Source organism: Artemia sp. Qi Xiang Cuo, chromosome 12 (genome assembly GCF_049724085.1).
Source record: "Artemia sp. Qi Xiang Cuo chromosome 12, ASM4972408v1, whole genome shotgun sequence".
Taxonomy (NCBI): domain Eukaryota; kingdom Metazoa; phylum Arthropoda; class Branchiopoda; order Anostraca; family Artemiidae; genus Artemia; species Artemia sp. Qi Xiang Cuo.
Genome location: NC_142805.1, coordinates 46,299,637 through 46,315,438, shown reverse-complemented (window position 1 = coordinate 46,315,438; position 15,802 = coordinate 46,299,637). Strand labels below are relative to the sequence as shown.

Below are 15,802 nucleotides of genomic sequence, written 5' to 3'. Positions count from 1 at the left end.
GAGGATGACGACCCCCCGTAGCCCTTAGGGCAAGGGTTGTAAGTTATACCCTGGGGGCATACAAGGTTTTCGTAGAAAGTATTGTTGTGGACACTTCAAAAGGACTTATTTGATTGCAAATTGAAATGGCTAGTGCCCTTTTCAATAGTCGAAAGTGATTGGAGGGAAACTAACCCCCCTCTCATGCACCCCATTTATCCAAACACATCCAATCAAAATTTTCAGATAGCCATTTTGTTCAACGTAGTTGAAAGTTCCGGAAATTAGGTCTTTGAGGATGATAACCTCCTCAGAGCCCTCAGGGCAAGGGTTATGAGTTATGCCCTGGGGGCATATAAGGTTTTTATAGAAAACTTTATCCTAGAAACTTAAAAACGGGCTCTTTTGATTCAAAAATTCAAAGGGCTAGTGCCCTTTTTAATAGTCGAAAGAGATTGGAGGGCAACTAACCCCCTTCTCACGCCCACCTTTTCTGCAAACACATCCAATCAAAATTTTTAGATAGCCTTTTTGTTCAAAGTAGTTGCAAGTTGTGGAAATTAGGTCTGTAAGGATGGCAATCCCCCCCAGCCCTTAGGGCAAGGGTTGTAGGCTCAAAAGGGCTAATTCGATTGGAAATTGAAATGGCTGGTGCCCTTTTTAATAGTGAAAGTAATTGGAGGGCAACTAACCCCCCTTTCACGCCCACCATTTCCCTAGACACATACAATCAAAATTTTGAGATAGCCATTTTTTTCAACGTAGTTGAAAGTTCTGGAAATTAGGTCTTTGATGAGGACAACCCCCCACAGCCCTCATATCAAGGGTTGTAAGTTATGCCCTGGGGGTATATAAGGTTTTTATAGAGATTTTTGTTGTATAAACTTCAAAAAGGGCTCTTTTGATTAGAAATTGAAAGGGCTAGTGCCCTTTTTAGTAGTCGAAAGTGAATGGAGAGCAACTAACCCCCCTCTCACACCCACCCTTTTTCCAAACACATTCAGTCAAAGTTTTGAGATAGCCCTTTTGTTCAACGTAGTTGAAAGTTCTTGAAATTATGTATTTTAGAATGACAAACCCCCCAGAGCCACAGAGCAAAGGTTGGAAATTATGCCCTGGGGGTATATAAGGTTTTTATAGATTGTGTTGTCGTAGAAACTTCAAAAAGGGACCATTCAATTGGAAGTTGAGAGGGCTAGCGCCGTTTTTAATAGTCGAAAGTGATTGGAGAGTAACTAACCCCCTCTTACACCCACCATTTCCCCAAACACATCCAATCAAAATTTTCAGATAGCCATTTTGTTCAACGTAGTTGAAAGTTCTGGAAATTAGGTCTTTGATATAAGGTTTTAATTGAAAGCTTCGTCGTAGAAACTTGAAAAAGGGCTCATTCGAATGGAAATTCAAAGAGCTAGTGCCCTTTTTAATAGTCGAAAGTGATTGGACGGCAACTAACCCCCCTCTTATGGTTATTTCGGGCATGTTTATTTTTTAATATAATTTAAGTAAAACACGCTACAGTCAGCATGACTAAGATAAAACATTCCAGTGTTCGAACCTTTTTAACATTCGAAAATGATTAGAGGGCAACTAATGCCTCTCTCACGCCCACCATTTCCCCAAACGCATCCAATCAAAATTTTGAGATAGACATTTTGTGCGACGTAGTTGAAAGTTCTGGAAATTAGGTCTTTTCCAGTGTTGTCGTAGAAACTTCAAAAAGGATTCATTCAATTGTGAATTGAGAGGCTAGTGCCCTTATTTATAGTCAAAAGTGATCCGATGGCGAATGCCATCGGGCTAGTGCCCTTATTTATAGTCAAAAGTCCCCCACGCTCATCATTTCCCAAAACACTTCCGATCAACATTTTGATATAGCCATTTTGTTGAACGTAGTTGAAGGGTCCGGAAATTATGTGTTTGAGTATGACAACCCCCTCACAGCCCTCAGGGCTAAGGTTGTAAGTTATGCCCTGGGAGCAAATAATGTTTTTATAGGAAGTGTTGTCGTAAAAACTTCAAAAAGGGCTCTTTCGATTGGAAATTGAGAGGTCTATTGCCCTTTTTACTAGTCGAAAGTTATGGGAGGGAAAATCCCCCTCCCCCCCACGCTTATCATTTCTCAAAACATTTCCGATCAACATTTTTATATGGCCATTTTGCTCAACGTAGTTAAAAGGTCTGTAAATTATGTCTTTGAGGGTGACAACACTGCCCCCATAGCCCTCAGGATAAGGGTCGTAAGTTATGCCTTTGGGACATATAAGGTGTTTATAGAAAGTTTTGTCGTAGCATCTTCAAAAAGGGCTGATTCGATTAGAAATTGAGTGCTTTTTTTATTAGTCGAAAATGATCAGAGGGAAAATTTTGCTATAGCATGTTGTTCAACCCATCAGAAAGGTCTGTAAATTAAGTCTTTGAGGATGACAAATCCCCCCAACCCTAAGGGCAAGGGTTGTAAGTAATGCCCTGGGGAAAAATAGGATTTTTATAGAAAGTGTGGTCATATAATTTTTGGAGGCGATTCATTTGATTGGTCATCAGACGCTCTAGTGCTCTTTTTAAGAGTCAAAGTGTCCAGAGGGCAGCTAGCCTCTCCACCCTACACACACGTCGTATTGTCCTGAAATGTGTCTAATAGATATTTTGAGATAGCCATTCTATTCAAAATAATCTAAATATCATATAACAAGACTTTTGGGGTTGAAACAAATCCCAAAGACTAAAGGCTAGAGTTTTGAATTATGCCCAGGGGGTATTTAAGGTTTTTATGGGAGGGATGGTTATTGAACTTCAGAAGAGGCTCAGTCTTTCTCCTTGAAAAAGACTGTCAATATGAAAGGAACAGAAATTAATCAAACGACTTTTTGCACAAAATAAGTTTTTCAAAAAAAAAGTAAAGAACTCCATTAAACTGAACATGAACAAAAATAGAATCAAATAATCTACCAAGCATACATCTACCACAAATTAGGATCAATAAATAAATGGAACCCAAAACAAACAGAAATTAAAATAAGTCAATCTCAAAACGAGTAGAAATTAATCTGAGTAGGGTTCTAAACCCTATTCTTTCTAAAAACTAAAATATAATTTGTATTTAACTGCAAAATTCTTTTAAATGTTTTCCCTTTTATAAAGTTAAGAAATAAAAAATTAACTAAGATTTTAAGGAATAAATATCAGCATATATATATTAAACTGACAATGCACATTTTTTTCAGTAAATTCATTTGATTTTTTTTTCAGTAAAGTACAAATTATATTCTGGCTTTTAGAAACATATGGTTTAGAACCCTACTTAGATTAATTTCTGCTCGTTTCGAGGTTTACTTATTTTAATTTCTGTTTCTTTTGGGTTCCATTTATTTACTGATACTGATTTGTGGAAGATGTATATTTGGTAAATTATTTGATTCTAGTTTTGTTCATTTTTGGTTTAATGGAGTTCTTTACTTTTTTTTTGAAAAACTTATTGTGTGCAAAAAGTTTTTTTTAACTAATAACATAAAATGAGGGGTCTAATGGTACTACTTTTATGTGCTTAGTATGTTCAGCAGTTCGTGGTAACGAACTGTAAATAAGGATTGAATCGGCCCGGTACTAACCGAAACTCTAAAAACGGAATTTTAAAAGCAATACATACATCAAAAGAATAGGTTTTTTATGCAGGTTGCAAATATTTAATTTTCATTAAGTTTAATGTTACCCATTAAAAGCAACGCGCCTGAGAAATTTGCCTGACTTTTGAAAAAGGGGGGAACATCTCGCAAAAATCAAGGAATCTTATTGCAAATTGCAATCTCAGATTCAGTGTATTAGAGACGCTTCTGTGGAAGTTCCAAGGTCCTTTCTAAAAAAAAAAATGTAAATTTGTGTTTTTTGCCAGAAGAAATATCACGGATGCGTTTCTATTTGTTTTGGTTTGTTTGTCTGTTATTGTTGTTTGTTTTGTTTTTTAATCTCTGTTCTTCCCATGAGAGATTGTATCGAACCAATAGTCCTAGAAGATTGGAAGAGGGATCAACGGATATTAAAAGTTATAGTGCCCTTTTTGAGTGACCAAAAAGATTCAAGGGCAACTAGCCCTCTTCTCGTGCCCTTTGCTCCCTAAAGTCGTCCGGTCATATTTTAATATAGCAATTTTGTATTTTGTTCAGCATAGTTGAAAGTTCCAGTAATTATGCCTTTGGAGATAACATGACGCCCCAAAACCCGCAGGGAAATGGCTGCAAGTTGTGAAATTTGTCCATTTTTTTGGAGGGGGGGAGGGAGGATTTTCCCTGGAACAGGATTTCCACGGGGAACATTTTCTGTTAGGAGGAAAATTTCCAGGAGATATTTTACTCCGGGGAGGGGGGTAAGGGGATTTCCTGGCATTATTTGAAAACGGTCAAAAATTAAATGAAAAAAAGTTTTTCAACTCAAAGTAAGGATTGACATTAAAATTTAAAACGAACTGAAATTGTCGTGCACAAGAGAGGCTGCCCCTTCCTCATCCCTCTTCCTTTACGCTAAGATTTTAAAGTTTTTAAAAATAGATCTCATTCAAATTCAATGGCTTTTGTGTTTGAGCAGTATTTCTTAAAGAATTGTGACAAAGAGTCAAAATTAGCATAAAGAGGGAGGACTGAGGAAGGGACAGTTCCTCTGATGTACTGAATAACTTCTGTTCGTTTTGAGTTTTAATGTTGATTCAAGAATTTCAGTTTAAAGAAATGTTTTTTTCTGCTTCTTTTAATTCCTTCAGAAAAAGCTTAATTTCAGTTTTAATTCCTTAAATATTTGTCAAATTATGTCACAAGTTCTACATCCAAAGCTTTTTCTTGGTGAACTCCTTTAAACGAGACCTAAGAGGAGGCTATAACCATCAAACCCAAATTATAAAAAAAACGTAATTTTAGTTAAATTAATTTATTAACATATAAATGACCTCAAATCAAAACAAGGCATGTTATAGGATAAGCCATTACATCAAATAGAAAGTTTTGAACGCAGTTTCAGTAACCACAACATGCTAAGAAACATAGGATATATCCTTCGATATCAAATAGGAAAAAAGAGTAAACCACAAATTTAAGCATGCCTATTTCCTTCCTTTTTTCTCTGGTTCTAAAGCCGATGGCTTTGTAGGCACAGGCAAAATTAGGCTCATTCATAGTTTCGCGAAACCTGTCTATCTTCACCAAGGTCAAGATCCACCAATGAGCAAAGAATGCCATACCTAATTATACCCGAAGAAAATACTAAAGCTTATAAGGTAAAAATATTGGAAAATTACCATCATTCGTAATTTGAGTAAGCAAGGCAAAAGTGCAAAGCTATTAAGGATAAAAAATGAAAATGCTTGCAGTAAGTGAACTTAAATTTTATCTTGTGGTTCCTTAAAACAAACTTTACTCAATTCATCCTAAAGGTATCCAGTCCACCAATCTCTATTTGGAAAGAATAGCGAAATATTTAAAGTATGTATATATATATATGTATATATATATACATATATATATATATATATATATATATATATATATATATATATATATATATATATATATATATATATATATATATATATATATATATATATATATATATATATATATACTTTTTGTTTAAGTATTGAACTTGCTTCATAAGATCTTCAATTTGTCTTTATTCTTTTCTTATATGTATGTCTTTCTTTTCTTATCTTACTTGAATCCTAATGCCGTGTATTAATTTAAAGACCTTACAAAACAAAACCAGTAAAAATTGTGTTTAAGCGGCTATTCAAAATACAACTAATTAATTCAAATATTTGTCTTTTGCAAATTAGATGCAAAATTATTAATTGCTTGGCTTGAAAGTATATAAGAAAAAAATATTTTTCTAATTACAATATCTCCATTTGGTATTTTTGGGCTAAAAAATTATTTTATTGAAATCACACCGTTTGAATTTTGATGTGTTTCAGTGTTTCATCAACAACTTACTGTGGTTGTGTTTATCTGTTTCTATCTTTGTTTTACTTTCAGGTGTTTTTTGTCTAACCTATGACACGCATTATCTGATTAGGACTTCAGGATTCAGAGGCCTAGCCTTATAGTTTTTAAATGTATTACCTGTTTTTAAAATGTGTATCTTCCACGTAAAATTTAACTCCGGTATAATCTGAAAAAAAAAGCAACTGAGGCTTCTATCTTAAGCGCCAATTCATGGAAATGTGTGTGTTGGAGGGGGGGTAAAAATGGATTTTTCAAAATCTTGGGAAGGGCGGCAGTTTTTCAAACTTTTTATGAGAATGTAAAAAAAACTGGGGACTTATGTCTTATAGCGACCACACTTTGTTCTTGATCTGTAATAAAACCGGTTTTCTATGTCCATTTGGTGATAATGAGCTTAGGCTGAGCGAGATAAAATACTATGTAGGTATATTTTAATTGAATATTGAATATATAGAGGTAGTTAGTTCGGTATTTGATATAATGTGTTCTGGGCGGCCTGCACTTCTTTGCTTCACTTCTTTGCTGTGGTCGCTATAACACGTAAATACCAAAAACTGCTTCAAGTAAGATACAAAAAAGGATTTTTCAAGTATAAGGGGGTGGGGGCGAAATATCTTGGGGGAGGGGAAACTGCTCCCCTTGTTACTCCTCATTTGATGCCACATGATTTCTATTTTCTATTTTTCGATTGCTTTGCTGTCAGTTTTTCGATTGCTATTCTTTTTGTTCCTTAAACCTATCTCCATTTGGCATTTTCCACAAAAATGAAACGACAAAAATGCGGTTTTCATTTGAAATAGAGATCAGCATTGTTTTTTTTAGTTTAATTAATCGACAAAAAAACGGTCAAAGACGTTTCTTTTCAAAACCAGCAAGAACGCATTTTTTTTTCATTTTTTTCTTTTAAACGGAGAACAATATTATTGGTACTTATTTAGTAGCCGATAAACACGCAAGAAGAACCGAATATAGAATGTCAAAGATCCTAATGAAAAGCAGGTTTCCGCTGCATTGTGAGGTATTGCTTACTCAGTGAAAGATATTTAAACTTTAGTTTTTTGGGGTTAAAGGGGCAAAATAAGGTAGCGTATCTAGGTTAGGTTATGTTACGTATTTAATATATGCTATGCTTTACCCCCCCCCCCTTTGCCTTACCCCCTTTACCCCTAATGTGCAAATATGTAGCCCAAATTTGTTTCTGAACTGTTATATTTTCATTCTATTTTGTTTTATTTCACTAGCGTTAACGAAACTTCACTTCTCGCGTGTTTATCGGTTACTAAATAAGTACCATATTATTTTTTTAGTTTGGCGGATCGGCTGAAAAAGTAGCCTAAGAGTTCCTTTTTCCCAAACTTGCTAAAAAAGAAAAAAAAGATTAATTAGTTTCATAACACACACCTTGACAAAAATCCCAACTGATACTGGTTTTAAAAAATTATCTGACTGCTTTTGCTAAAACAATTCTTCTCATTTTTATATTGACAAAGAAGCAAAAAGATTTTAGTCGATACACCGGGAAATTTGTTTCTGTCTTTTTTCGCTTTACACAAATAATAAAATCCCAATAAAATCTTTATAAATGATGATTCCCTATTATATGAAAATATGAGGATACATCTTATTGGAGTTAGCTGTTACGTTCTAATCAAAGTTTGTGACACATAATGAAAAAACTGCACTAAATGAAAATACTGTCAAAAAATCTCTGCTGATAATATTTTATTGTCAAGTTGTTGCTAGTTTTTGACACTTTCTGACTAAAATATTACTTATTATAATTTGTGCCGAATTTTTGCTTTTGAATTCGGACTGTCAAAAATTATAGAGATAAAAAAGAAAACACGACCGAGAAATTAGATTAATGAGACCAACGGAACATAATACTAAAATATCTATTTTGTTTATTGGACAAAATAAAAAATAATAAATGATTGTATGAAATTATTTTATAAAAAAAAATATTATATTTTTATAAAATTTTAAAAATTTTTGATAAAAATATATAGTAGCGAACTTACTAACAGTCCACTGAAACCGCTCATATTTAAAACATAACGAGAACCAATTAACATCAGCTCACTGGAAAAAAAAATGGAAAAATAAAGGTACTTAATAAGCAATGCGGTGGCATTAGTGCATGGTTTTATTTGTAATAGAACCTAAAATTTTCTTCGGGGCAGGGGGGAGAACTCGAGCAAAAATAATGAAAGAATTATCGGGAAAAAATAGATGGGATTGTAAAATCTTATGACCTTTACCTAGGAGTGATTAAAAGGGGACACAGTCCAGGAGCTTATTTCACTAATCAAATAAATTATTTTTCATACTTCCTATCATTTTTATATTTTATTTCCTAATCATATTGTATATTTTCTTCATAAAGTACCAAATTCCGTCCTTTTTTTTCAGTAAATTACAAGAATGATCCCAGCATCCTTACTTCAGACTTACCAGGACAGTCCTTACCAGGACTGTCCTGGTTGAACTTCGCTGAAGTAAGGATGCTGGGAATGTTTTAAACAATTTTCATTTTAGTTTTAATGGTTGTATGTTATTGTAAGTCTCTTTTCTTCTATATATATTTATGTTTTGCTGAGGACGGTCTTTGGACATAGGGTCGAGATATTCATTTAAATATAGAATTCCGCTGTCTTGCGAAAGGAATTCCCTATTGTTCTTCTTGTTTTTGATGTTTATGATGCTAAGGCAGTGTGGTTTTCGTCGCTATTTGTGTCTTGAGTTAAATTGTATATATTAATAGATTTTAGTTAGAATCTTTATAAGCAAAGGAATATCCATCGCAAGCTAGTAATAATAGTTGCAAATAATAAAGTAGGTATCAAATAAGTAAATAATAAAATAAAAAGCATAATAATTACCAACAATAAGAAGAACAGGCTAAAACGGCTTAAGATAAGAAATAAGTCATAAAGAAAAAAACTAAGGGCTCCTAAATATTCATAATAGGCTAAATAATCTAATCATAAAAGCTCTGCTTGTTTTTTTTTTTTTTTTTTTTTACCTTAGCTTGCCCTAAAATAAGCACTTTTGCTCAACTTTTAGTCAGTTTATTTATTCCGAATAAAAAGTCGTCTGTAAAGCTGTCTGAACAACAAAATATTGTTTAGCATATGCTCAAATGTGCATCAAGAAAAACATCCACGTTTGGCAAAATGGTGTCTGATTATTATTTCTTACATCAACAACTACTGAGATAGACCTGTCTTGTGTTAGTGAAGCTCATTAACTAAATTGAATTAAAAGAAAAACAAGTTTTTTCAGCTGAAAGCAAGCAGGAACATCAAAATTTAAAACGAACAGAAAATATACTGCATATGAAGGGGGCTGTCCCCTCTATACCTCGCTCTTCTCACTAAAGTTTGTTGGTACTTTTAAAAAGGTTCTGATTCTAATTAAACGGCTTTTGTGTTTCAGGAATCGTTCTTAAGGAATTCGGACAAAAAATCGAACTCTAGCGAAAAGAGCGGGATATAGAGGAGGGGGTATTACCCATCGTATACAGAATAATTTCTATTCGTTTTAAGTTTTAATGGTGCTCCTTACTCTCAGTAGAAAAAAATTGTTCTTTTATTTAATTTATGATCGTTTTTCAAATATTCCCAGAAAATTTACCTCCCCCTCCATGGGAAATCCCCCTTGAAAATTTCTCCATAGAAAGTTCCTCCCGCGTAAAATCCTTCCCTCAGGATATTTCCCAAAGACAAGTCCATCTTCGCTGCGAATTTCCCCTAGAAAATATCTTTCTGACGATTTCGCCTGAAAAATACTCCTTAGCATACTTTCATTTGAAACAAAGGCTTGTTTTTTATTTAATTTCTGATCATTTTTCAAGTCATGATGGAATCCCCCGTGTGAAAATTTTTTCTCGAAAATTCCCCCTAACAGAAAATTTTTCTCCCGCGGAAAATTTCCCCTGGTGATAATACCCCAATGGAAAATTTCTTCCGTCTAAAATTTCCACCCCACACCCACGTAAAAATCCTCCAAGGAATTTCAACTCCGCTGAAAATTTCCCTCGGACAATACCCCAGAGCATCTCCGCATGTAAAATGAGGTTGCCGACTAGAAAGTAAGACAAATAAAACGAATCTTGTACATGAATTCTGGCAAATTCCCACCGTATAAGATTTCTCCTCGAAAGATCATTCTCGGAGACTTGCATTCCAATGGGAAATTCTCCTCTTAGAAGATCCATCCCCGAAAATCCTCCCTCCTGAAAAGTATTTGAATACTTTCCAATAACAAATACCATATGTAATCAACAAACGCATTTCGTAACTTGTGGCACTTCCTTTGTGGGCTGTGGGGACTCTTGTCATCCCCGAAAAGATAGTTATCGGACCTTCCCATTGTACTGAACAAAATGGCTATCTGAAAATTTTGATCAGATGACTTTGGAAAAAAGGCGTAGGAGGGAGGGCTAGTTGCCGTCCAGTTTTTTTGGTCTCTTAAAAAGGACACTAAAACTTTTACTTTCGGGTCAAATGAGCCCCCTCCTAATCTTTTAGGGCCATGGGTTTGATACAATCCCCTCTGGGAAGAAAAAAAAAACAAAAGAAAAACGCACATCTGTCATCTTTTACCTGGCAAAAAATTGACATTTTTAGAGATGGTAGCTTGAAAACACTACAGCGAAGTCCTCTGATACACTGAATCTGATCGTACAATTTTCGATAAGATTCCTTGACTTTTGGGGGATGTTTCCCCTCTTTTTATTTGAAAATCAGGCAAAGACTCTCAGGATTGTAGGTTTTGATGGGCAACATTAAACTTAATGAATCTTATATTTTTGGAATCAACATAAAAAGCCAATTCTTTTGATGTAGCTATAGTTATCAAAATTCTGCTTCTTAGAGTTTCGGTTGCTAATGGGCCGAGTTGCTCCGTACTGACAGTTCGTTGCCACGAACTGTTTTATAGCTTGTATTCGTAGGTCGATTTTGTGTTTTCTGTAAAGCGATGGTTTTTAGAATCCTAAAAATATTGGAAAATATCACGAGTCAAATTTTCACAGGCTCGTAGCTTTTGCTGGGTAACGTTAAACTTAGTGAATCTTAAATATATGGAATCGGTATAAAAAGCCAATTATTTCATATATCTATTGTTATCAAGATCCAGTTTTTAGAGTTTCGGTTACCATTGGACCGAATCGCTTCTTATTTAAAGTTTATTACCACGAAATATTTTATGATCAGATCTTACTGTGAACTTGACAATATGACTTAAAATTTATTTATAAGCCACAGTGTGCACACACCAGTCAATAAAAAAGCCATGATTTATGACTATGGTTATTTTTTATTGATTCTAACGTCACATTTGTACTGCAGATGGGAAAAATCTAAATGGCAAGAAATTATTTTGAAAAGCGTATCAGAACAAAACAACATCATATTCTTCCCAACTACCATCCCCTACTAATTTATGTCTTTGTATCTCTAGCCACGTTCATCTTTCAGAAAGACAAAATAACTATTCCAAGAATCTATCTTTTCTAATCTCAAAAAAATATTCCTCTACAAAATATACACTTACGCAGTTTTGTGTTAAAATTGGAACGCATCAATTCCTGTTCTCCGCCAATTTTTGATCGGCATAGTTTTGATCGAACTTCCATCGGAAGAAAGGTGGCGCATATGCAGCGCGAAGGTAGGGCCAAGAAGAAGTGACCGACTTCAGCATGTCCCAAAATATATCCACTCTATGTTTTTATGCTGTGGCCCGGCAAAATTGAATTCACCCCTAATCTATAGAGGGAGATGGGTATGTTTGTTATATCACAAGCAAGATAGTATCCAGGGGGGGTGAGGGGGTTTGAGTCCCCCCCCCTCCCCAAAAAAAAGGTTTGTCTGACTCGTAAAAATGTAACAAAAATGAATATAAACAAAATTTCGATGCGTTTTTTAAAGTTCCTTTTTGTTAACCCCACCTCCCCCCGAAAAAAAATCCTGGATATGAGTGGTCACAAGGGTAGTCATAATTATGAAAAGCACACTACACAGCATATAAGTAAGTGTACAGATTTATGTCTTCCTTTAAAAGTTTCTGTGAAAATGTAAAACACACCCGTCTCTTAAGAACACAATCAATGCTTATTCCTGGTCGAAAGTGAAAGTCGGATCGATGTAAAATATTCATTGCATCTGCAACAACGGATGGAATTTAAATGATTCAATTTAATTATTTTGTCGAAAACCACATACCAGTGTACTAATCGCTTCCGAGACATAATTGAATTCAAAATTTCTATACAGTCGTTTTAAGCTGATTTAGGAGGAGAACGATTGCTAGTTAACGGAATTTGTTCCGAATATTTTCATCTTGATGTAAGAGTTAGTCAAAAACTTTCTCTACGTTTGTTTTACCTATAAAAATTCTTGATTCTATTTAACAGAGTGCAAAATTTTTAAAGGTGCCATACATAGCTAATAGCTTCAACTAAAAAGATATTAAAAAACCCAATTATCATAAATCCGTACAAGTACGATTACTGTAGTGGGATATTTATTCTCTTGCAGGTTTGCCTACTGCTAGTTGCAGTGGGGTGTTCTGCTGACAAAGGACATGGACATCATCCTGTAGCTGCTCAAAGTTATGGCGGATATAATAATTACGGTGCATCACACAATAGCCATGTCCCCCCTGATGTATATTTCAACGGAAAAGGTGTCCCTAACAAACCCCTTCACAGCGCTGCTCACGAGTATTTTTCAAAGGCATACGCAATCGAGCCATATCAGTATAGAGGACATGCACCGACTTACACATCACATGTTCCAGTAACTCCAAATCTGAATTACGACAATAAGGGATTTGGTGCCGCGTTCACAAATAAAGGTTTTACCATTCCCCAACCAGTTGCATATGCTTCACCCGCCCGATCACACGAGCCTTCTTACGCTCCGGCCATCCCATTATATGATTCTTACGCACCATCCTATAGCTCATACGAACCTGCCCCCGCCTATGGACCAACATCACTAGGTGGTTATAATGCACCATCCTCAAGCTATGGGTTGCCAAAGCAGAAGAAGTTAAAGGCACCAAAACATGGTTATGGGGCTCCCAAAGCACACAAATTTAGTTTCAATTTCCATAAGTCACCAAAATCAAGCTATGGAGCTCCAAAACATAAAAAAGCCCCAAAGGGCAGCTATGGAGCGCCTAAGGCCCCTAAGGCTTCATATGGTGCACCAACATTAAATTCTCAACCACATGCACCAACATATGGTGCGCCTATTCATAGTCAGTCTGGATTTACTCATCCTAGTGCTATTCACTCATCTCCCGCTAGTTCCCAGGGAGTGCCTTTATATGGCCCAGCCTACAGTGTTCAGGCACCAGCTTATAACACCCCTTCTTTTCAACCTGCTCCTGCTTACACTAGCTCTTATTCTTCACCTGGTTCTTCATCTTCCTTTGCAACATCTTACAACGTCCCTGCCCCAATCACATCTTCTCAAAGTTTTACAACCTCTTTTATTCCACAATATACTTCCCAAAACTCTTTAGCCCAGACCAAAAATTTGATTTCTCCTGGTGTTTCATCATACGCATCCTCTGAATTTCACCAACTGCCCGTTGCTCTCCAAACTGGCATTTCCCAGGCATATCCTAATTCTCTGCCGATATCAAGTGCCGGGCAATATGGAACACAAGCTGCTCAACATTCGGCTGGCCACCCTTACAATTTGCCAGCTCTATCGAAGAATCCAGCTGCTAATCTAGTTCAATCCCCATCATCTGCTTCATCATACAGGCCACCCAGTGCAGCTTATAATACCCCTACTATCCAAGCTCAGATTCCATATGCTTCTAAGCCTTATGCTCCGAGTTCATCAGTGTACAGTGAAGTTGCAAACAAGCCACAGCCACAGGACAACTACATTTACAGTAAACCAGCTACATCTTATACTGTAGCTGATAATCTGGCTCAAGCTGCACCGTCTGTTTTATCCTACAGAGCCCCTAGTTCAACTTATAATAGCCCTCCCATTCAAGCTCAGATTCTATCTGCCCCTCAGCCGTATACTCAGACACCTTCCCTATCTTACAGCGTACCAGTTTCTTCGGCATACGCACCACCAGAAACAAGGCCCGCGTCATATAATGGTCATGTACCACAGCCTCACAGTCTGCAGGCTCTACAAGGCTTGTCTACGGCAGTCTCGACAGCCTATAGTGCACCAGCTGCTACATCCTACTCTGGGACGAATGCCCCTACAATTAATGCACCCCATGTTCAAGATTCATCTGCTTCAGGTTTTCCAGTGTACAGTGCTTCTGTGAAACAAGGGACTGGAAATCAAGCTATCATTGCACATCCAAATTATGGAGCCCCCCAACAAATTTCCCAGCCACCCAGCACAGGGTATTTTTCTACAGCGCCAGCTTCTGGGACAGCAGCCTCGTCAGCTTATAGTGCACCAGCTGCTACATCCTTTCCTGTGACAAATGCCCCTACAGTTAACTCACCACATGCTCCAGATTCATCAGCTTCAGGTTTTCCGGCATATAATCTTCCTGGTAAACAAGCATCAGAAAATCAAGCTATTCTTGCTCATCCAAATTATAGCGCCCCACAACAAATTGCCCAGCCACTCAGTACAGGGTATTTCTCTGCAGCGCATGCTTCTGGGATATCTACACCCACCTTGAGCGATGAAAAAAGTGCTTTAAAACTGACTGAACCGTACGGTAATACTTTAGTGCAGCTGCAATCTGCTCCAATTCAAAGCACATATTCTAGTGGAAATGCGTCACCTTACAATACGGCTCCTGCTTCAACAATCTCTGCCCATGGCGCTTCTTCTCTACCTTCGTATGCTGGAGAGGCCAGTCGTACATCCTCACTAATTCAGCAGCAGACTCTGGCAAATGGTCAATTGGCTAGTCAAAGTATTTCTGACCCATCCTTCAACAGTATTTCAAGCTTCAGAGAGCCGAAATTTGCGTTTGGTCAAGCTCAAACTGCATCAGCTACCTTACTTGTGCAAGATTATTACCAGCCAATAAATGAAATAAACCCATATGCTGCAGCGCAACCACTCTCTCAAGCTTTTATTGAACCATCTCCAGAGATAATTACAGCACCATCTGTCCACGATTACGCCAGTAAAAAGACTGAAGATGCATCTGCTTGGATTCCAATGGCTGGTCCAGAGCCACAATTCGTGGAGGATGAGATTCCTTTTTCAGCTGACCCTATTCCCGGTGTGTCAAATGTTATTCAAGAAGAGTCAAGTACACTTTTACCGATTTCCAATGAAATTGTTGGACAAGATTCAACATCACTCATTGATATTGTAGACCTTCGAACGGAACCAGTGACATCTAGCTCAGTTTAGGGAGCTATGCCTCGTCAAAAGCCATTGCTATCTAGGAACGGAACCAGTGAATACCTAGCTCAGTATAAGTTATTTTTATACTCAAAGTGCTTAACTTTAAAGATGTCAGTTTCTATTTTCATAAATTATCTATTTTAATTGTTGAATAAAATATTTTTCTATGTATTACATGTCATTTATTTTTGCTAAGGAACTTAAAACACATTGCTTTATCATTATCATGGTATTATTTATAAAATTAATAACCTTATTTCCAAAAAAGTTTCCGAGAAATTCAAAAAACTGAAGCCCCTTGAAACGTCATACCAAAATAAAAAGCTGCCTACTGTCCCCAATCTTGAAAAGCAAGGTAAATCATGCTTTCTCGTGAGTTACTGATGTTACTGATGCCATGAAACTGCTTATCCTTGACACGAGAGGGTGACGTGAAAGCCTTTTCTAAGGCAGTAAAACCAAATTAATCATACA

General features: G+C 36.3%; 1 protein-coding gene across 1 annotated transcript; it reads left to right on the top strand.

Moving 5' to 3' along the window:
* Positions 1-5,267: 5,267 nt before the first annotated feature.
* Positions 5,268-15,493, top strand: LOC148946188 (uncharacterized). The gene is made up of 2 exons (XM_089098261.1): positions 5,268-5,331; positions 12,506-15,493. Exons 1-2 carry the CDS (start codon positions 5,317-5,319, stop codon positions 15,332-15,334), a joined length of 2,844 nt encoding a protein of 947 aa, XP_088954387.1. The 5' UTR covers positions 5,268-5,316; the 3' UTR covers positions 15,335-15,493.
* The last annotated feature ends 309 nt before the right edge of the window (positions 15,494-15,802 follow it).